This window comes from Labeo rohita, chromosome 2 (genome assembly GCF_022985175.1).
Source record: "Labeo rohita strain BAU-BD-2019 chromosome 2, IGBB_LRoh.1.0, whole genome shotgun sequence".
Classification (NCBI taxonomy): Eukaryota; Metazoa; Chordata; class Actinopteri; order Cypriniformes; family Cyprinidae; genus Labeo; species Labeo rohita.
The window spans coordinates 37,285,434-37,309,109 of NC_066870.1; the positions used below are offsets into that span (position 1 = coordinate 37,285,434).

At 28.4% G+C, this 23,676-nt stretch overlaps 1 protein-coding gene across 4 annotated transcripts in view; it reads right to left on the reverse strand.

The window, feature by feature from the left end:
• The window catches only part of eps15l1b (epidermal growth factor receptor pathway substrate 15-like 1b), a 48,386-nt gene that overhangs the window by 8,778 nt on the left and 15,932 nt on the right, over window positions 1-23,676 (reverse strand). For 2 of the 4 annotated variants that reach the window (XM_051134241.1, XM_051134248.1), the window contains exons 18-23: window positions 21,369-21,483; window positions 18,415-18,515; window positions 17,733-17,793; window positions 12,677-12,759; window positions 11,857-11,944; window positions 1,711-1,841 (exon numbers count right to left, since the gene is read on the reverse strand). In XM_051134241.1, coding sequence (XP_050990198.1) covers window positions 1,711-1,841; window positions 11,857-11,944; window positions 12,677-12,759; window positions 17,733-17,793; window positions 18,415-18,515; window positions 21,369-21,483 — 579 coding nt within the window. The remainder of the gene's footprint in view (window positions 1-1,710; window positions 1,842-11,856; window positions 11,945-12,676; window positions 12,760-17,732; window positions 17,794-18,414; window positions 18,516-21,368; window positions 21,484-23,676) is intronic. The other 2 variants (XM_051134256.1, XM_051134265.1) reach the window with 1 other exon arrangement.

The following is a 23,676-nucleotide window of genomic DNA, read 5'->3' on the forward strand; positions in this document are numbered from 1 at the left end:
GAGTGAGTCAAAGAAAATACGGCACAGGAAAGATGGTGGTGAAGCTGTTGCAGAAACCACTGAAGAGCTAAAATTGTATTTTTCATTAGTTAAAAAAACATCTTTGAGGAAGTGTTATTATGGATTATGGACTTCTCTTTACTAGATAAATTATTATTATTATTACATATTAGAGCAAATGTTTTATTACTAAATAAAACCATAAAAAGTACTATAGAATATATAAAAAAATTATATAAAATAAAATTTTAAGGTCACTTTAGTGTACTTCAAGAATATGAAACACCATTTAAAAAAATGATCCGAAAGTATTATTCTCACCTGGAGATTCATGGTTATTCAAGCTTTTGGTGTCAGACGTGATAAATTTGTTTTCAAACGCATTATGAAATCATGGAAAATACGGCACGAGAAAGATGGTGGTGAAGCTGTTGCAGAAACCACTGAGCAAATGTTTTATTACTGAATACAACTATAAAAAGTACTATAGAATATATAAAAAAACATTATATAATATAAAATGACAAAAAAAAAAAAAAAAAAAAATCTGTTATTCTAAATTAATATTCTAATATTTAACTGCAAAATAAATTCATAAAATATAAAAAAGTAAAAAAATATTTAACAAAAATGATATAATAATTAACAAATAACAAAAAAACATTACAAATGTTTTAATTTCTCAATATTTTGATTTTTTTTGCACCCGCAGATTCTAGATTTTCCAATAGTTGTATTTCAGCCAAATATTGTCCTATATCAAATCATACATCAATTTATTCAGCTTTCAGATTATGTATAAATCTTTAAAAATTATATAATAATTAAAAAAAAAAAAAATTACAACATTACATTAAATAAAAAAAAAAAAAAAAAAAAACATTGCAACTGTCTTTATTTCAACCATAAACCTTTTATTATAATGAAAAAACGCAGCTTCTCTTTGGTAGATAAGTTATTATTAATATTATTGTTATCATTCTTATTACATATTAGAATGTTTTATTACTAAATAAAACTTTTTAAATAGTTGACAAATTTTATTCCTATCAGTGGAAAGCTTATTTATTCAGCTTTTACCTTTAAAAATTTGACTCCATAATCCATAATACGTAGAAAAACTCAAATTCTATTTGTCTCCCACATTAAAATCCACACACGTATTTGTTTAGAGCTGTTTTGGCTTGTAAACAGTGCTTGATGTGTGCAGATTTCTCTCCTGATTCAGACCAGACCACTTTTTCCACTGGAGGAAGTGTTATTATGGATTATGGACTCGTATTTTAACTGGAAGTAATTGTTTGAAGTCTTAAAAAAACATCTTCTCAAGACGTCAACTGATGGACTGGAGTGGTTTGGATTACTTGTGGATTATTGTGATGTTTTTATCAGCTGTTTGGACTCTTATTCTGACGGCACCCATTCACATCCATTGGTGAGCAAGTGATGCAATGCTACATTTCTCCAAATCTGATGTAGAAATAAACTCATCTACATCTTGGATGGCCCAGAGTGAGGACATTTGCAGCAAATTTGCTTTTTTTTTGGTGTAAAGCGTGGGATTATTGTGCCATTAGCATGCGCAGGACAATGCAAACGGGCAAACGGCAGCGGAAAAAGCAGCGTCGGGATGAAGCGGATGCAACTACAAACTATGACAGCAGAAACTAGCTAAATGCAGACGATCAGACAGCATGATACCGGACTTACAGCTCTAAAGTCTGTTAACGTCGCAGACCGTAACGTTGAGGACGAAGAGACGGGTGTCTTTCGAACAGCTGGAGCACCAAAACCTTGACTATGAACCCCTGAACCGCTAAACGTGGCGGATGAATTCTTTCCTGAAAGTGTTAAAGAAAACAAAGATGACACCCAAACACCAACAGAACAGAACAAGAAAAAAAAAATCATGAAAAGTGCTGGAGAATTTAGTCAAAAGCAGCTGGACTTTATTTTTTCTGATCACTTAGTAAAGTAGCAGTGGATCACACATGTTTTGACCAACATTTAATCTAATATAATCACTAATAAGAGTTATGACTGGCTATTTATTTTTGCTATTTAATACTGTGGCTATTTAACAGCAGCACAAATGATTTTAATCAACTAATGAATGCACTATATATATAATAAATACAGTTGCTTTTGTCCAAATTCTGCAATGATCTGATCTGTATCCTCTAGATGCAGGACACCCTTGATATGTGGAAGAAAGAAGTGATAGCAATCAAGAAAACTGAAGATTTTTTTTTTTTTTTTTTTCTACATAAATTCAGCAGCTTCATCAGGTTCAAATTATATTCCATATTCTAACATGCAAAAACCCAAATATTTATTTAAAATAAGTATATTTAAAATAAACAATAAATTATATAAATTATAAATTTTTTTTTATAATAATAAATAAATATGTATAATATATAATAATAAAAATATATAAATAAATTAAATAATTCAATAAAAATGTAAAAAGTATATTTATACTCAACATTTTTCAGCGAGTTCATTGCATTGCATTCTGGATTTGTTTTCTCCAGAAAGTACCCATGCGACGCTGCCTTACAATTTGGACAAAATGAGGCATCTTAGAAGTCACTATAATGTCCCTGCTTACCTTTTGGAGCAGACGTTTAATTATCTTAGATTAAACGAGTGCTTTAGATGCCTTGCAGCGGCTGACGTCTATTAGATTAGATTGAGGATGCCAAAAAGGATCATATTCACCAGCGGTGCACCAACAGCACTACAAAAGTTTCATTTCTTCAAACTATGAGCGGTATTTACAAACCTTTGAAAAGTGCCAACACCAACCACAACCCACTACAAGAACCAACAAGACTTAAATGAGCTCGATATGAGGTGAATCTCACAAAACCTGTCAAGGAATAAAAATATACATGCAATTAAATGCATTACTGTAATGAAATTATTTTTAATATAAAATTTTAAATTGTAAAATACCTGTTGTAATGCTTTTGTTTACATGAATCGTTTTATTTTATATTTTATAATTTTATATTATAGAATTTTATTTGTAAAATTGTAATTGTGAAATAAATTTTAACATAAAAATTAACTGTAAATTCTATGATATAATTTTTAATTGTAAAATACCTGTTGTAATGCTTTTTAGGTTGTTTTTTAATTTAGATTTTATAATTTTCCAGTTTTATATTATAGAATTTTATTTGTAAAATTGTAATTGTAAATACATTTTAAATGTAAAAATTTAAATGTAAATTCTATTATATAATTTTAAATTGTAAAATACCTGTTGCAATGCTTTTTTATGTTGAATTTTGTATATAAAATATTGTATTACCCTGTGGATCTAATGATAGTGACAATTAAGAAATATGCAATTTAACTTTTGACTGTAATTAAATAATTTTATTTTATATGAGAGAAATTTATTTGTAAAATTATAACTGTGAAATAAATTGAAATGTGAAAATGTATTTGTAAATTTGCAAAATAATGCTTTTTTATGATAATTCCTTTTTGAAACAATTACTGATTATCTAATGTATATATTATATGTGTGTGTGTGTGTATATATATATATTATATGTACACACACACACACACACACACAAACACTTACTATATGTACACACAAACTTAGATGCTTTTCACACTTTTTACAATCAGTTAGAATTGAATTTACTTTTATATATTTTAATATATAATATATAAATGCACAATATATAATTAATATATTAAATATATAAAAGTATTTTTTACAATTTTAGATAGCATTTGCATTTCATTTCATTTCAGTACAGCACAGAGCTTGATGCTGTATTTAGACAGACGCAATTTATGCATTTATGTCAATTGTAAAACAATAATAATAATAATTTTAGGGTAAAATGTGTTAAATATTTTAAATGTCAATGCATATATATGTAATTATAATATATAAATTATATATAATATATAAATGCACAATATATAATTAATATAAATATATTTTTTACAATTTTAGATAGCATTTTAATTTTATATATATATATTATATATATATAAGTACAGCACAGAGCATGATGCTGTATTTAGACAGACACAATTTATGCATTCATGTCAATTTTAAAACTGTAATAATGATAATTAGGGGTAATGTGTGTTAAATATCTTAAATGTCACAATGCAAAAAATAAAAATAAATAAAATTAATCAGAAAGAAGGAAAATTAGGAAGAATTCAAATTATTCTTTGGGATAAAATATGACCCATACATATTTTCATGAGATTCACCTGAAAAAGAAATTGCATTAAAGAATTAAAGTGTCTTGCAAAGGAATGGTGCTAACAATTTATATGCGCAAGCTGCACTGTGAATATTCTGCAGAATCATTCAAAGTGAAAACACATAAGAGCAACTGCAAAGGGTCAAACAGATCAGAAACGTACAGCATTTACAGTTCCAGAGAGTGTGAGAACCTGGCATAAACATATTTAGCCAACCGTGGGAACGCTGCTTAGTTTAAGGGTGTGAACCGCAAACTTTAGAGGAACTCACTTCTCTATATCTCTCTCACCACTACACAGGCCTCATGTGCCATCGAGAGGAAGGGCTTTTTTCTTTCTTAACTCAGAGATAGTAGTGAAACTACCAGCGCCCCACCCATGCCCTTTCTGTGCCTGTTATAGTAATAAACACACCGCAAACAATACTAAACAATCCCCTGCATCAAACACAGGAGAGAATTAGTAGTGTAAACACCTCGCTGTGAAGGTTACGCGTCAGAACAGCCCTAACGTAAAGCGCCGAATGCAGAGATGGTGTTAGAGGTGACTTCAGCGTGAGAGAAGTGCAAAACAAACACATGAAATTGTCTTTGATCCACATCTCAAAATGTATTTGAGTCTCAAACATACGGTTATGTGAACACAGACACTTCTAATAATTACTAACGAATTATACTACTACCATAAGTACATTCGACTCACATATAGTCATACATACTATAAAGCAAATCTATCTATAACATTTATATATAATATGTACATTGATTTTAATGATTTATAATTTATCTTAAATAATTGTTTACATCATCACAAAATGTAAACTGATACGGCTATATGATATATACTAGGGATGCACGATATTGGATTTTTGCTGATATCCGATATGCCGATATTTTTCGGTTCATTTTGGCCGATGCCGATACCGATACCGATATATCCTTTTGTTTGGAAACAATAAAAAGCATACCCGGAATACACCACATGTTGTATTATATGCCGACTAATAAATTACAGAACGTTTAGCAAACACTGAGGAATCAAATACATAAAAAAAAAAAGCCTCCATAACCTGAGACAAATGGCAAAGATAACAAGCTTTTCAAAATTAAAGTAAAACTAAACTGACTGACTGTGACAGTGCTTGCATGTTTTTTTGTTTGTTTGTTTGTTTGTTTTTTTGCACACTAATACCAACATGTTCATCTTCTCTGGTTTACCAAGCGGTCTTTTACTTGAAAACCAAATCCTGGGTCCGCCTTTGTTTCCTCAATATTCGCTTCATTTTGCGGCGCGCTGCGAGCACTTTCGCGCTCCTGCTAAAGCAGCAAATACAAACCAGGATCTATACACGAAGCGATCACACCAAAAGCACCTCTTGGCATGATCAACGTGGAAAGTAATAGAAATTTAGTCACTAATTCATGTTTAATTATAATTTCCACAAATAGGCTAATTGTTTCATATGCTGCACTGCGCTTTGACAGGGCTGCGGGACACGGACAGGACAAAATTCATGACTACAACTGGTTCATTCGTTCCTACGATTTATTCTTTCGTTAATTTGTAAAATAAGGGAACTAATTAATAATTCGTATGAACGAATTTTTAATTCACTGCCACGAAATCTTTTATTTTCCACCCGCATGTTTACCACAGTAAGAGATATGAAAACATGGATTAAAAGTGAATGACAAGATAATAAACCTGCGAAATTAAAGGGTGAGATGATGAGGATTTGGAAGAAACTATAAATATTATTTATTATAGTTCGTGGAAATGTGTAACCTACCGGCAAAACAGAACACAACCGCCTATTGCTTTAAATCTATGGGCTCGAACGGCATGAATCCGACCATGGTCGCTATGTATAACATTTGCCTGCTAACCAATTATTTAAAAAAAGGCTTTGTACCTCATTTGTGTCATAATACTCACGTAAAAATGTTCGTATGAGTAACGGTGTGTTCTGCCTTAGCGCCGTCGGTGAAAGAGGTTCACCGGCCGCGCGCCGTAAATACTTTTGGGATCAGTTTATTTTAAATGCTGATCATGTCAATTGCAAACATTGCGATCGTGACTGACATCCCTACTTCTTGCGGAACAGGCATTATAGGACCTGCCACGTGCTATAATTGTTTGCTCTGTTATCACACACCAAAGCCTCATTCTGTACATCCATTCTCAGTTTAAATGCAGCCATTGAAATCAGTGAATGCAATTACCATTCAGGCAAAACTTTATTTCAAGAATGAGCCACACTGCTGACCTGATCTAATCGCTAGCGCACCCTGCACACCAAGTTAACATATTTCCCTTATCGGCAAGACATATCGGCATAATTTTTCATATCGGGCCGATGCCGATATTTACTTTTAAAGCCATTATCGGCCGATTCCGATATCAGTCCGATAATATCGTGCATCCCTAATATATACCCATCTTTTTATATATAGTTGGATATATAGTATAGCATATCTGTATAGAAAAAGTATTTGGGCCTAAAACAAAACAACAAAAATAATTATAAAAATAGTTTTTTTAATTATTAGAAGTGTCTGTGTTCATAAACAAACAAGTAGACACTTCAAATAATTAACAAATTTATAATTAATAATTATTTAAACAATTACAAGTATATCCACTCACATTATGTGATATATACTATATATCAAATCGATTTCTAATAAATAATTATATTTATTTTAATTATTTATAATAAATTCATTTTAATTATATATACATACTAAGTATATATATATATATGATATAATGATAGTGACAATTAACAAATATGCAATTAAACTCATTTTTCTAAAGAAATCATTTGTATTTGTATTTAAATTACACACATTTTAATTGTTACATTTAATTGTAATTGTAAAACAAACTGGAATGTAAAAATTTAATTGTAAATTGTATTATATCAATTTTTAATTAATTTGATTTTTAATAAAATACTGTGTATAACTTATTTTATAACTCATTTCCATAATGCAATTTTAATTATTAAATTTTATTAATACCTAAAATAAATAAATAAATAAATAAATAAATAAATATATAAATATATATAAATATATATAAATATATATAAATATATATATATATATATATATACACACACACACACACACATATATAAAATTAACAAATTAATGAATTAACAAATTATTGAATTAGACAGTTACTATAAGTATATCCACTCACATTATGCATTTTTAATTATTATATATATATATATATATATATATATATATATATATATATAGTACAATAATTTGTTCTAATTAATAATTAATTAATATATACAAACATTAATTAATATATATACATACTAAGCATACTATAATTAAAAAATATTGTTAGACTGTGATGATCTACTGATCGATTGGCAATTAATAAAAATGCAATTAAACTCAATATTGTAATGAAATAATTTGTATTTGTATTTAAATTATATACATTTTAACTGTTAAATTTAATTGTAATTGTAAAACAAATTTAAAATAAAAAAAATGAAATGAAAATTAAATTAAATTTGTATTGAATGAAATTAAAATGTAATTGTAAATTGTATTATATAATTTTTAAACGCAGTTTGTAATGCGCATTTTAATAAAATACTGTGTATAACTTATTTTATAACTAATTTTCGTAATGCAATTTTATTATTTAATTTTATTTAATTTTATTTTAACTGTATGTATAATTAGTACAACAATTTGTTCATTATTAGTCTATACTTGTTTATGAACATAGACATAATAATTATTGAATTAAACAGTAAAAGTATATCTACTCACATTAAGAGATATATACTATATAGCAAATCTATTTCTAATTAATAATTATTAAAATTAAATTTTAAATGTAAAAATATAATTGTAAATTGTATTATATACATTTTAAAAGTAGTTGTAATGCTCTTTATGCTGCTTTTTAATTATTTTGTAACTAATTTCTATATATATGTATATATGTATTAAATAATAATAATAATAATAATAATAATAATAATATGTAAGTATACTTAATAGTATGTGTATATATAATATATATAATAAAAATTCCATTACAGAAATTAGTTATAAAATAATTAAAAAGCAGCATGAAGAGCATTACAACTGCATTTAAAATGTAAGTGTTTTACCCAAAAATTCTCTATACTTTCACCATCTGAACAGAATCTCAGAATTTGTAGGACAAATCAGTTTAATTCCTCATGTGCGAGTCAGTTTAGACAAAAGCATCAGCGAAATGTATAAATGGTCACCGAGGTCTAACCCACCCACCACTCGACTAGTCATTGTAGAAGCCGGCTAACCTCTACACCGCTGATAACGCCGCAGGAAACAATGATTCACAGTGTGGACCAAAACAGAGGCTGAGAACAGACTTTGAAGATGTGATTCCGGATTCACTTGTTCTATATGTAGACGGGGGTCATCGAGGCCAAGTTTAAATGACGACACACACTCATGTTGTGTACATATAAGCACATGTGAAAACACAAACAGACTTCCTCACGAATGCAAATCTTGCAAATACACAAATAAAACACTCTGTTCTGGGAAAAACACCCTTATTTACTCTGTTAGCACCCAAAAATTACATTTTGTGTTTTTAACTCAACCTAGTGTCATTTAGAACTTGAATTTGTATGCAAATGGTGATTTTTAAACATTTTTAAAGTCTCTTCTGCTCACCAAGGCTGCATTTACATGCTTAAAAATACAGTAATATTGTGAAATAACTGAATAACTGTTCTCTGTTGTAAAATATTCTAAAATGTAATTGATTCCTGTGATCAAAGCCGAAATATTAGAACGTCAGCATATTAGAATGATTTCTGAAGAATCATGTGACTGAAGACTGGAGTAATGATGCTGAAAATTCAGCTTTGACTCATCTAAATAAATTACAATTTAGCATATATTCACATATAAAACATTTATTTTAAATTCTAATATTATTTCACAATTTTACAGATTTTATTTGTATTTTTGATCAAATAAATGCAGCCTCGGTGAGTAGAACAAAACGTTTCACAAGTGTTATATATGATTCCACTGCATGAAAAAATGTAAATACAAAGGAAAGCAAATCATTCAGGTTCGAAACAACATGAGGATGAGTGAATGACAGAATCGTAAGTTTTGGGCGAACTTTCCTTTCACGTAGATGAATAAACCTGCAGTCGTCCGTTCTTCCCCTTTGCATGACGCTGCAGCAGCTGAATACCTCATGCCAAGACGACTCTTATCTTTCCTGTCACAGCTGTACTATGATAAGCTCACAACACACTGATGCACTCCGATATCAATAAAATAAGGAACTGTTTGCCTTTCCATTATCACACTCACTCTGCATGAGCTGTCATTTTATTGTTTGTTTGCATGTTGTGAAATGTCTGATGTGGGTTGTGAAATGCGGTCTGAAGGGGTTTATAATTAAAAGTTGAATTATTAGTTACAAGAATACTCCAGGTTTAATATGAATCAGGCTTTACCACAGAAAATAATTCATCAAAACTTGCGCTTACAATAACGCACTTATAATGGAGGTCTATGGGGATTTGCACTGGAAATAAACAGATTGGAAAGTATTGGCAAGGTATGCGAAGGAGAGCGTAACGTTTTGTAACATAACTAACCGTAATATTTGCCAGTGTTTTTATTACTGTATTATACATTTTATAATTATTAACGATATAATGTATAATTTTCTATTATAATATTATTATAATTCATAACTAAAACAATTAACAACACTTTTAGATGAAAAAAAAATTCAAATATTACTCAGTTTTACTCAAATAAAAATTGCTAAAATATTAGATAATATATATATATTTTTTTTTTTTTATTTAAACGGAAATTTAAAACACTGTCTTGGCAGCTAACTGAAATAAATTTGCTAAACAATTACTAAAAAAAGTTCTTAAGTGCAGACACACACATAAAACATACAAATAAAAGCTCATTTTAAAATATTAAACAAATTTAAAAAAAATAATAAAAACAAACAAAAATTGCAAACGTTGCAACGGCAGGTAACTAAAATAAATAATTACATAAAATCTAATTATTAAATCTAATTATTAAATAAATAAATAAGTTAAATAAAAATAAATTGACAAACATGACAACAGCACAAAGCAAAAGTGCTAAAACTTAAAATAAAATAAAAAAAGGAATTTTGAGCTATATAGAGATATTAAAAAAATAATAATAAAAAAATAAAAATGACAAAAGTCCAAAACAAAATTACTAAAACAAATTAAAATTAAAACCGAAAACATACAAATAAAAGCTAATTTTAAAATATTAAACAAATTAAAAAAAAAATAATAAAAACATAAAAATTGCAAATGTTGCAACTAAAATAATTACATAACTTATTAAATAAATTAAAAAAAGTTCTTAAGTAAAATAAGTGAAATAAAAAAAATATAAAAGTCCAAAACAAAATTACTAAAGCAATTTAAAATTAAAACTGAAAACATACAAATAAAAGCTAATTTTAAAATATTCAACAAATTAAAAAATTATTTAAAAACAAAAACGTAAACAAAATAAGTGAAATAAATTAACAAAAATGACAAAAGCACAAAGCAAAAGTGCTAAAACTTCAAATAAAATTAAAAATGAAAATGTAAAAATAAAAGCTAATTTATTAAAAATATTAATAATCACTATAACAATACTAAATAATAAATAAATAATAAAACAAAAAAAAGTGCAAATGTTGCACTGGCACCTAGCTAAAATAAATAGCTACATAAAATCTAATTATTAAGTAAATAAAAAAACTTTCACCAAAAAAAAAAAAAAAAAAAAAAAAAAAAAAAAAAAATCACATTAAGCACAAAGCAAAAGTGTTACTTTTTTTTTTTAAGTTTAAAAATTCTTTAAATGAAAATGTAAAAATAAAAGCTAATTAAATATATATATATATATATATATATATGTATATATACACACACACATATACACACACACACAATTACTATCATAATACTAAATAAATAATAAATAAATAAATATTACTAAAATAACATTGGTAAAGCATAACCAGAAGCTCAACCATTAAGTATTCTCACCACTATAAGTATGATTTATACAATTACACGGCTCTAATAACACAATTTTGTAGTAAAGTAATATTACAAGCTCTTCACAAACATTTTTACTCCGGGATGAGTCTGGGCCTGGTTATAACTGGCTAAAGATAACTAGTCTTACAACTCTCTGCCATTTCCGCTCAAATAAAACATGTCTAGAAATAATAATAAATCAAGCATAGATCATAACATCCAAAATTCTTTCTAAAGACTTCACTCTAGACATTACAGTTCTTAATTTTGGTTATAGTCGTCAGCATATCACACACAAAAGCACTTGATATTATTATAATAGTTCTACACAAGATAGACTTTCATTTTCACTCTTCTTCACCGCATAATAAAACCAACCAAGATAAACGTCATAGTGCATTTCTATATAATTAACACTTAAACGCACACACTCTCATGCTTATCAGATGAAGGAGAAAATGAAATCAGTAAATCACAAGCACACTTTGATGTTGGCAGGGCTTTCTCACCGTAAGGAGGCGGCGCTGGTCTCTGCGGTCCGGGTTTTTTTGGAGGAGGCAGCGGATATGTCGGCTTTCGGCTCTGAGGCTCTGAGCTCTGAGAACCGACACAAAGCACAACACAACCTACTAATCAAACACTCAGTTCATTTAATTTAAGGAACACGATTTGTTTTATAAGCAACACCTCAAAGTTTGAAACTTCCCACTGAATTCCATTACTTTAATTCATCTGCGACCACTAGAAGATGGAAATAATTTTTCACGTAACTTCTATTCAATGCTCCTCATCAGTATTTTTGTATTGTTTTCCAATGCGAATGAATAAAGACTCTTAAATAATATCTGCCATTGATATTAGTCTTGGATGAAAAGGGGGTGAGTAAATTATTTGTAAACTGTTGTTCTGGAAGTGGACTTCTCCTTTAAGCACCTTGTACAAACCCTGGTTCTTGTTAAAATGCATTCCTAAAGTACCGGTATTAGGAAAATGGGAAATGGGAAATTAGGAAAATTTCTGTTGTGATCATTTTATGATATTTTAAATCCTTTTTGTGAAATGCTCTTTGAATGATCATACTGTGCTACATAAATAGACTTTCCTTTTCAGCTTACATCTTGACGAATGTGCTAGATCATCCAGGTATAAACAGTTCACATACTGCTTATAGTGTGTGTAATGCATGCTACAAAACAGGACTATCAGTATGCTATACATTTAACAAATTTTGAGTAATCCTAACTTCAGTGTCCCAAATGCAGGTTTGTGTTTGAGTTGTGCTTGCATTGATCTGCATGATTTACTGTAGATTTCTCTTTTCGAACATACCTTTGACATTTGAGAGAAATCAGCAAAACCACCTTTCCCTCCAAAAGAGTCGCTACCGAAAGGGTCTGATGCAGCAAACGGGTCTGTTTATGAAAGAGAGAAAGCACAAGCAAATGATTAGATGGAAACATCCAGTAATACGGCCGCTGCGTTTCAAGCCACTGCAAATGCTCAGCTCTGTCCGTTTGCAGAACAGCGCGGCACAAACACAGGTGCTATTTTAAGAGAGAGCGGCTTGTATGTGGCCAGTGTTTCTCATTTTCCATGACTTTCAGCTCCTGAAAAGCGCACGTTTTGTTTTCCATCTGCAGCTTTTTTTGTTTTCCATCTGTGACGTATGTTTCTGATTAACTAATGACGATGTTATGAAAGAGTCACACAGTTGGGATATTCCTACTTACTGCACAGTACATTTTTATGTCCTCATTTTACGTCTTAATATACTTAATAAATGACCAAAAATGTATATATATATATATATATATATATATATATATATATTTTTTTTTTTTTTTTTTTTTTTTTTTGGTAATATTTATACACACACACACACACACACTTCATTTTAAATATATATATATATATATATATATATATATATATATATATATATCTTTACTTTTAGTATCACTGATATAAACATATTTTAGATTTTAATTAATATTTTAAATCAGTTATTTTTATATTTATATAATATATTTATATTTATATATTTTAATTTTAGCAAAAGTTGCAATAATATTTTGTTTTTGTAATTTTAATTTTTTTTTTAAAAAACAAAACAAAACTATATTAAAATGATAAATGTTCCTTTCGCAACCATCTGAAATACAATTTTTGTACTTTGAAATTTTGCATTTTTTTCAGTTAACATTGATTTTAAGTAACAAAATGGATTTAATTTTAGTTTAATTTTTAGTTTTAGTTAATAGTTAATAACTCTGGGTGCAACGTCTATAAATGAAAATCTTTATTTAAAATTTTTTACATTAATATAACTAATGACAATGGTATGAGGGCTTTTTATGCCCTCATTTTATATCTTAATATACTTTATAAATGACAAAAATATATTAGCAGATTTTACTGATTAATATTTTAAATCAGTTATTATTTTTATTATTTATTATTTTAATATTTTCATTTCATTTTAATTTTAGCAAAAGTTTTATTGTGTTTTTGTAATTTAGTTTAAAAAAAACTAAAAACTAAACTAAACTGTATTACTGAACAAACCATCTTCGCAACCATCTGAAATACAATTTTTATTTTAAAATTTTACAATTTTGCGATTTTTTTAAATTATTTTATTTCAGTCAACATTTATTTTAAGTAACAAAATGGATTTAATTTTAGTTTCATTTTTAGTTTTGGTTAACAATAAATTAATATAAATGAAAATCTTGTCAAAAAATGTTACATTTATTCAAAATATAAAAATACTCCAGATATTTTTTTCATTTTTTGCTTTAACTTTTACAAATGATTTAAACTAAACATGTTTTCTTGTAAGTTCTGTTTTAACTAACAAAAGCCTTTTCCTTCTCTTTCTTTATTTCCAGCCTGATTATTTTAATCCTGTAAATAATCAATTCATACTAAAAAAATTCAATAATATTCACTACCAAATATTTTAAACGTTTGGGGTCATAAAGATTTTTTTTGATGGTTTTGAAAGAAGTCTCTTCTGCTCACCAAGGCTGCATTTATTAGATCAAAAATGCAGTAAAATCAGTAATGTTATAAAAAAATATTACAATTTTAAATAGCTGTTTTCTATGTGAATATCTGTTAAAATGTAATTTATTTCTGTGATCAAAGCTGAATTTTCAGCATCATTACTCCAGTCTACAGTGTCACATGATCCTACAGAAATCATTCTAATACGCTGATTTACTGCTCAAGAAACATATCTGATTATCATCCATGTTAAAAACAGTTGTGCTGTCCAATATTTTTGAGGAAACAGTGATACATTTTATCCTTTAGGATTCTTTGATGTATATGAAGTTCAAAAGAACAGCACTTATTTGAAATAGTAACATCATAAACGTCTTTACGGTCACTCTTGATCAACTTAAAGGATTCTGAAAGTTGTTACATTCGAAGAAACGCGTCCTAAAAATTCCAATTACATACACAAGCTAAAGTTCCAAAGGTTCACAGCAAGAATGACCCAATTATGAACACAGACGAAGTTATGAAGGAGGAAAAAAGACATGCTATTGTAAGTCAGTGTGTTTACTGTGAGAAAGCTGAGCTAGTAAAACGTATCTGAGTTTCCTGCACGCATCTGTAAGTGTGAGACCACTAACAGCTCCGAACACACTCTCTAGTGTTCCCGTAAAAAGAGTTATTTCAGGAGCACGTCAGTCTGCGTGTTTCCCATAAATTAAGCCCGCTTCCTCCGACGGGACGCGCAGAAAGAGCTTACCTGTTTGGCGTGAGCTGGGCAGAAACACAGAAAGAAGACAGCTATGTGGATTCCTGACACTTTTCCATTACGTTTAGCCACAAAGCGTTCCCTGTTCTGACGGGACTATTTTCAGAGGGCCTGTAGCTAAACGTGTACGTAAAAGTGCTATTAATAGAATCATGCCACAGGAAATTTTGAGGCAGTATCTCAAAACAAACACTGACCTCTACTTTTTAAAAATAAAATTATGATACATATAGCTGTTCTGGCATAAAGCAATTTATGTATATATATATATTTTATATATAATTGTATATAATTAAGTCTAAATATAGAGAATAGCCCACTAAAATCAAAACTAGATTTGCAATGATTTCTTAAAGTTAAATGTTTAAATATAAATTTGTTATTAACTTAATTTATTAATTAATTAGCTATTAATTTTTTTAAATGATTAAAAAAAATATGTTCAAAAATATACTTAAATATATATTTATATATTATGTATATTATATTTATATATATTTATATATTTACATACATAGAAAAAATAAATTGAAAAAAAAATTCTGAAAACCAAAAATGATAGAATATAGTGGCTAGAATAGCCTACTAAAGAAAAAAATAATGATTTTTTATATTAATATATTAAAATATATATTGGCACAAATAGAAAAAAATCTGTATGTAAATAAAAAAAAATCAGTAATGGTAATGGTAGAATGGTAGAATATACTGATAGAAAAATAAAGTGTATATATATATATATATATATATATACATATACACAAATAACATGTATATAATATACATAATATACATAACATACATACATACATACATACATATACATATAAATATATATATATATATATATATATATATATATTTTTTTTTTTAATATTTTTTTAATATAGATAAATGCATACCGTTTCAACCTTTAAATACCAAAATATTTCAAAATGTATATTTCGATATTGGGGCAAAAAAAATTTTTTTAATACTAGCCTACATTTAGTCTAACTCTAAATGTGGATAGAAATGCCTACTAAAGAAATAAATAAATTTTTTTAAATGATTTTAAAAAAATATTTTTTCAAAAATATAATAAAATATATACTTACATAAATAGAAAAAAATCTGTACGTGAATAAAAAAAAATTCAGTTTGTTTAACATAACTGTATAATTGTACATGGAATTTGCGTGAATATATTTTAAAACATTTTAAACATCACTTTTTGTACATTTTGAAAAAAAAAATTATATATATATATATATATATATATATATATATATTTTTTTTTTTTTTTATATATATTTTTTTTTTTTTTTGTTGTTGTTTTTAAGACATGTATATATATATATATATATATCGTTTCAACCTTCGTATACCAAAATTAGTTACAAAATGTATATTTGGGCAAAAAAATACATTTTTAATTTTTAATTCTACATTTAGTCTAATTTTTAATAAAAATTTGTTGTTCACTGGTGTTATTAAAGGGGTCATCGGATGCCCATTTTCCACAAGTTGATCGGGAGGCGCATTCCCTTAACAAACAAGCGTAATCTACTGCATCTTCAGCAGCTCAGTTGTCGGGAGTAAATGACGACCACTATGTTCATTATTACATCCAGCAACACAACACCTCAATCGCTCAATCTGAGATATTCTTATCTAACTTGCATCCCTGCTCCGGGATCAAAACATGGAAAGTTACTGGACTGTGACAGCTGGTGTAAGGTAAGAGCTCATGTCAATCAACTATTGTGGGAGCGGCCTCTGTCGGTGTAACGCCACAATGACAGGCATCTGAGAACGGCTCGATTTGAAAAAGGGGATATTATTTTTACAGATTAATTAAAAACCACTGCATGGATTTTTATCATTATAGGGTAGATTTGCACATACACTGCCAACACACACTAATGTTCAAACAACATGAAAAAGTGAACTCTGCATCCGATGACCCCTTGAATAACTTTTTTTGTACATTTTGAAATATATTTTAAAAATATTTACAGTGATTTAAAAAAACATTACAGAGTCCAACCAGGAAGTGACTTTATGTGATATTGAAGACTAGTAAACCTCAGTTAAACTTTGCATCTTGACACTGTACGACTATATTTACTTCAACTTCGACTATGACTGTCTTCAGTAACTTCGTTACTAAAGTGTTTGCGTGATCACTGGCTCCTACGGCTCTATCTTTGATCTACTCTCTGAATTGTGCATCACTACAGTACTAGGAAGACCAACTAGCTTCCTCTAACAGATGAAGAAGCGAAAAGATAAGAGATGATGAACTACAACAAACAAAGAGACGTGGCGCAACATCACTTTATCTCGAAAACAGATCATTTTGGATACGTCAAATGATTACACACTACTGGTCAGAAGTTTAATATTTTTAACGTTTCCGAAGTCACCGAGACTGCATTAATTTGATGAAAAAGACTGTAAAAATTGTGAAATATTTTTACAATTTAAAATAGCTGTTTCAAAGTGAATATATTTTAAAATGCAATTTATTTCTGAATTCAAACCTGAATTTTACAGCATCATTATTCCATTCTTCAGTCACATGATCGTTCAGAAATCATTCCAATATGCTGATTTTGCTAAACAACGTACCTGAATCTTTAGGTTTGGGACTCAATGATGTCTGGCTGATTCTTTTGCTGAAAGGACTGGCCTGTGAGACAGAGAGAAACCACAGGGCATCATGGGAATGACAGAGCACTAACCGTACATTATGACATGCTTCTCACCACACTGCCCAAAATATCAGCTCACATGCTCAAACATGCAAGCTCTCCAGAAGAAGAATTTACTTGAGTTTGATTCAATGTTTTAAATGCAAAAAAATCCCAAACCAAACTGTGATCTAAAAACGGGCACTGACATTTCTTTTTTCTAACGTTTATCATGTTTTAATTTATTTTTACTATTTTACAAATGCCTTTTATACTGTACGTTTAGACGTGTCCCAGATGCAGAAACTCAATAATAAAACATAAAATCATCATAGAAATATGGAGTACAGTTTTAAAACTACAATAGTTTAAAAAAAGAGTGAAATAATAATTTCCACGCATTTCAGTATGTATCGTGTGAGAATGATTGAATGATAATGACAGGAGCATGAAAATACACTGGCATTTCGTGACCTGAAGTAAAACTGGATCCTGCTCTGATTTTCCACTGATGGAACCAATTTTAAAGCAATCATTTGTCATGCTAGATTTGTATGAATGTGCAAAAACATGTTCTTTCTGGTCAAGACGGCCTGGATTTCTAGTATGTTTTGTTTTACCTTGAACTGACTTGAGGAGCTTTCACCAAAGGGATCAGAATTAGCGAACGGGTCTTTGAACGGGTCGTTCTGCTGGAACGGATCTCCTCCAAACGGATCAGCTAGAGAACAATAATTCACACGCAAATGTCAGAAAACATTTTGTAAGTACTCCGCATTTACATCCAGTGGCCTAGGGCAAGTCATCATATTATAATACAACTTAATATTCTATAGTATGATATTATCAAAAACAGCAGGATTTAACTAAACACGCACTTTGCTTGAGAAAAAAGAAATCTGAAAAACTGGGAACACAAATGCGTCATGACTCACGAATCCATGAATCATTTTTGAACCAGTTCTGAATGAACTGTTTTGCTGAAATAAATTGGATTTGAAACAGAGGGGAAAAAGTGCCAGGGAAAGCACATTTCAGTCCCACGGAAGCTTAGATCCATCATGGGATAAATAAAAAAAGATTTTGTATCAAAATGTGGACAGTTTCTTATGCAATTCTGAGTTTGTATTGCACAATTCATACTTTTTTTCTCAGAATTGGAAGAATTCTGACTTTTTCCTCACAATTCAAAGTTTACATCTTGCAAATGCAATTAAAAAAATACTTTTTTTTTGCAACTAGGAGGTTTTTCTTTTCTGAATTGAAAGAAAAAGTCAGAATTGTAATATATAAACTGACATTTTATCACATTTCAGATTTTCCTTTTTTTACATCACACAATTCCTTATTTATTTATTTATTTATTTATTTATTTGTTGGTTGGCTGGTTTACGCTAATGAAATAAAAAACAAAAAGGCAACTTTTTTGCAACTTTTTCTCTCAATTATTTTTTCTTGCAAGTATCACAATTTTGACATCATATCTCGCAATTTTACATTTTGTTCTTATACAATTTAACAATAATTTATTAATAATAATTTATTTAAAAGTTTAACAAAAAATACACATTTAAACCCCTATGACATTTTAGTTTCTTTTCTTTTTTTCATTTATTTAGTTTTTGAATGAACTGATTTGTTAAAATAAACTGGATTTGAAACAGAGGGAGAAAAGTGCCAGGGAAAGCACATTTCAGTCCTATGGAAGCTCAGATCCACCATGGGATTAAAAAAAAAAAAAGAAGTTTTTTTTTTTTTCCTCAGAATTGCAAGAAAAGAAGATGAATTGTGAGATTTTTTTCCTCACAATACCAGGTTTACATCTTGCAATTCTGTATTTGTTTCCGCCACTAAAATAAAAATATTAAATATATATATATATTTGCACCTTTTTAACTTTTTTTTGTAGTTTAACTTTTTTGGTAAGTTTTTATATTGCAATTCTGAATTTTTTTTAACTCTGAATTGGAAGAAAAAATGTTTTATTTATTTATTTTATTTTTTGGTTTCTGCTAATAAAATTAAAAAAAAAAACAAAAAGGATATTTGCAACTCTTTCTCTCAATTATTTTTTCTTCACAATTTTGACTTTATATCTTGTAATTTTCACATTTTCTTATACAATTTAACAATAATTTATTAATAATAATTTACAAAAAGTTTAACAAAAAATACATCTTTAAACCCCTATGAAATTGTATTTATATATTTATTTGTTTATTTATTTTTAATGAACTGATTTGTTAAATTTTATTGGATCTGAAACTGAAAAAAGTGCCAGGAAAAGCACATTTTAGTCCCATGGAAGCTTAGATCCACCATGGGATTAAAAAAAGTTTGTGCATAACAATGCAGATGTTTTCTTTTGCAATTCTGAGGTTTTTTTTCAGACTTCAGATGGAGCAGAATTCTGACTTTTTTCTCGCAATTCCACATCTTGCATTTCTGCTTTTACTCTTTAAACAACTCAACTTTTTTTGCTACTTTGCAATTCTGACTTTATATTATGCAATTCTTATTTTTAAACAATAAATTCAGAATTCAGAAATGCAACATAAATTAAATTGTAAATTTACCTTGCATTTCTGCTTTTCCATGAGTTTACATCATGCAATTGTTTGTTTGTTTTTGTTTGTTTCCGCCAAAGAAAAAAAAATAAAATAAAAAGAGTATTTGCAATTATCCCTTTCAGTTATTTTTTCATGCAATTCCGAGTTTATATCTTAAAATTTTGACTTCATAACTTATTTTGATTTTTCTTAAAATTGGACTCTATTTAAAATTAATTAACATCATGAAACTTATACAATTTTACATCAAATTATTAAAAATAAAACAAAAAAGCCCTATTATTATTTTTTTTCTCAAAGTTTTTACCAAACTCTGTTTTCTGTTAAAATTGTTCTGGAATCCATTTTAATGGTTTAATTTAATTAATAACAAAAAGCATATCTAAATAAATTCTCCCGTAATTTTGACTTTTTATGTGCAGAAACAAGCTTCAATACAGTCCTACTAAACATTGAATATAACAAACAATTGCTATGTTTCCATCCAAAGTTGTGCATTAAACTCATACAGAATACTGCATAAAATATTTGAAGTGTTTATCAGATCATGCTTCATCATTTTTTTATTGTTTTTTATTTTGTTGGCTGTATTTTATTAGTTATTTTCACTTAATCAAAATAATCCAACTGCAGTAAATAAACTGGAATGCACAATAAAAAAATGAACTCTTCATTTGCAAATAAAGCACTGTTTCCATCCCAAGTGTTCAAGACATTTAAATCATCACTTCCTGGGAAACTGGCGCAAACTATCAAAACAAAAATGAAAGCTGCTACAGCTGGGGAAGTCTGTGGCTCTTTTTTCCTACATAATAAATGACTTACGCCTCAAAACAGGCAGACAAAACACAATAACAACCGCTGTGATCTTGCATTTGGATGCTTGATGATCTGTTTCCATCCAGCAGTTTTTATGCAATATCCTAAAATGTGCATGCAAATAGATGGACGGAAACATAGCTACTGAATGTGAACTGAATGTATGAACGCAGACGAAGGCCCACCTTTATTGAAGGGGTCACTCTTAAAGGGGTCTTCCCTCTGGAAGGGGTCTGCGTTCAGGCCTTGAGAGCCGCTACTGTTAAACATGGCCATCCTGGACTTAACCAATGAATCCTCCTGAAACACAGACAGCATTCAGCTCGTGTTTGCTCTGCTCCTCCGACCGCGGGGAAAATATTATCATTGTAATGAGTATGAAGAGAGCATCGTTCAGCTCTACAGGCCGCCGGGCCGCGTCTTCATTTCCTGCGCTGGATCTTCTGATGCCAGACGTCACAGAGGAGGAAAAAGTGAGGCGTTTGACAGTGGGCCAGTGTCTGGCGTAACTACATTAACAATAACAAGAGTAAAGGCACTCTGACGGACGTGTGTGTGTGTGTGTGTGTGTGTGTTTCACGTTAGCCTTTCGATGAACGGCCAAGCTGAAGTTAATTTAAATGAGAAAAAACATGTGTGGACTGAAACACAATAAGAGCAAACATTCAAAACATATTTCCTTTATAATTTGAGGATTATTCCAGGTTTGATACAACTTCCAATGGGGGTTTGTTACTGTAAAGGTGTATTTACCCTTTTGTTTTCACTAAGGTTAAATTGCTCTTTAATTTGTAAAAACAAACAAGAAACATGTTTACAGTAAATACACGGATAACCAGAGTTTCCAAACCTTTCGACTATGACTTTTCCATCATCCATTATTACTGGATAAGGAAAGATTTCAAAGAGCACATGTACAAAGCCATTTAAATATTTTATAATTCCCATGATTACATTTCCATATTTTTTTCTAGGTTCTCCATGACCATTGGGACGCCTGTATAACGGAAAAAGTGTTCATTGTGATTTTACTTTAGTCACAGTTTATTACTTTTGACCATTTTTTCTTTTAATTTAAACTTTATTTTACCATATTCAACAGCTTCCAAAATGGCATATAATTTTAGTCAATTTTAGTACTGGTATTGTTAACTAAATAAAATGGGGCTGAAATAAAATAAAATAAAATAGAAATATTTGGGGAAACTTTTTTTTTTTTTTTTTTTAAATTGTTGCCATGGCAACTCACTTAAAATAAAGTGAAAACAATGTTAATTGTAATTTTACTTTAGTCACAGATTTTGTTTTTTGACAAATTTACTTAATCTTCTTAATCTTATATTTAAATATATATATATATATAGTTTAAAATAAATTTGTCCAAAAAGGCCCAGCATTTCAGGTGGAGCTGATATATATAATATAATATTATAATATATATATAATAATATAATAATATACATGGATGAAAAATGTAAAATAATAAAATAAAATCAATTAAACATTTTGCCAAAATAAATAAAACTGAAATAAAAATAAATCAAAGCTAAATAGAAACACACAAAAACTAAAAAAAAAAAGTTAAAAGAGCAGAAAAATTAAAATATAAATATTAGGTAAAATAAATAATAATAATAATAATAATAATAATAATAATAATAATAATACAAAAATTCAATTAACTGCAATAAAAGTTGAAATACCAAAATAAATAAAACTGAAATAAAATAAATCAAAGCTACATAGAAATATACAAAAACTAATCAAAAATGTCAAAAGAGCAGAAAAACTTGTTAAATACTTTTAAGTTAAATAAAACTAAAATTAAATTGAAAACTGAAAATATAAAACTAAAAAAAAAGTAATAAAATAAAAAAATAAAACAATAAAAATAGGTTAATCATTTTAGCAGTGCTGTTATTGTTAACTTAAATTTAAAAAAATAATAAATTTCAATTATTAAAATAGAGGTGAAATAAAAATATATAATATTAGATCAAAAACTTAAAATATAAAAAACCTAAGGGAAAATAAGAAATGTTGCCTTGGCATTGCAATGAACTAAAATAAGTGTAAGTTAAAGTACAAAAATTACTAAAACTAAAACAGAAATAGCAAATAGATAAATATAAATATAAAGGAAAAATATAAGGAAACTTAAAGTTATAAAAGAACAAAAGCACACAATCACTAAAACTAAAAAAATGAAAATATTAAAAATATTAAAAATTACTAAAATCATCCTTCTTCAGCTTCTCTATTCTTTATATTCTATTTGTTTTCTTTGTATTATACAATTAAAAAAAAAAAATAAAAATAGCTACGTGTACTGCGTTAGGCTAACTGAGACTTGTCATGGCACTTGAATATCATTGCTCTGACTAAATGTAATGTAATGTTATGTTATATGAGAAAATCTGTAGTTTTTAAACTAATTTTTCAACCAGCTTAACAAATAAACTTGGTTACTTTTTGCTTTGTTTCACTCAGACC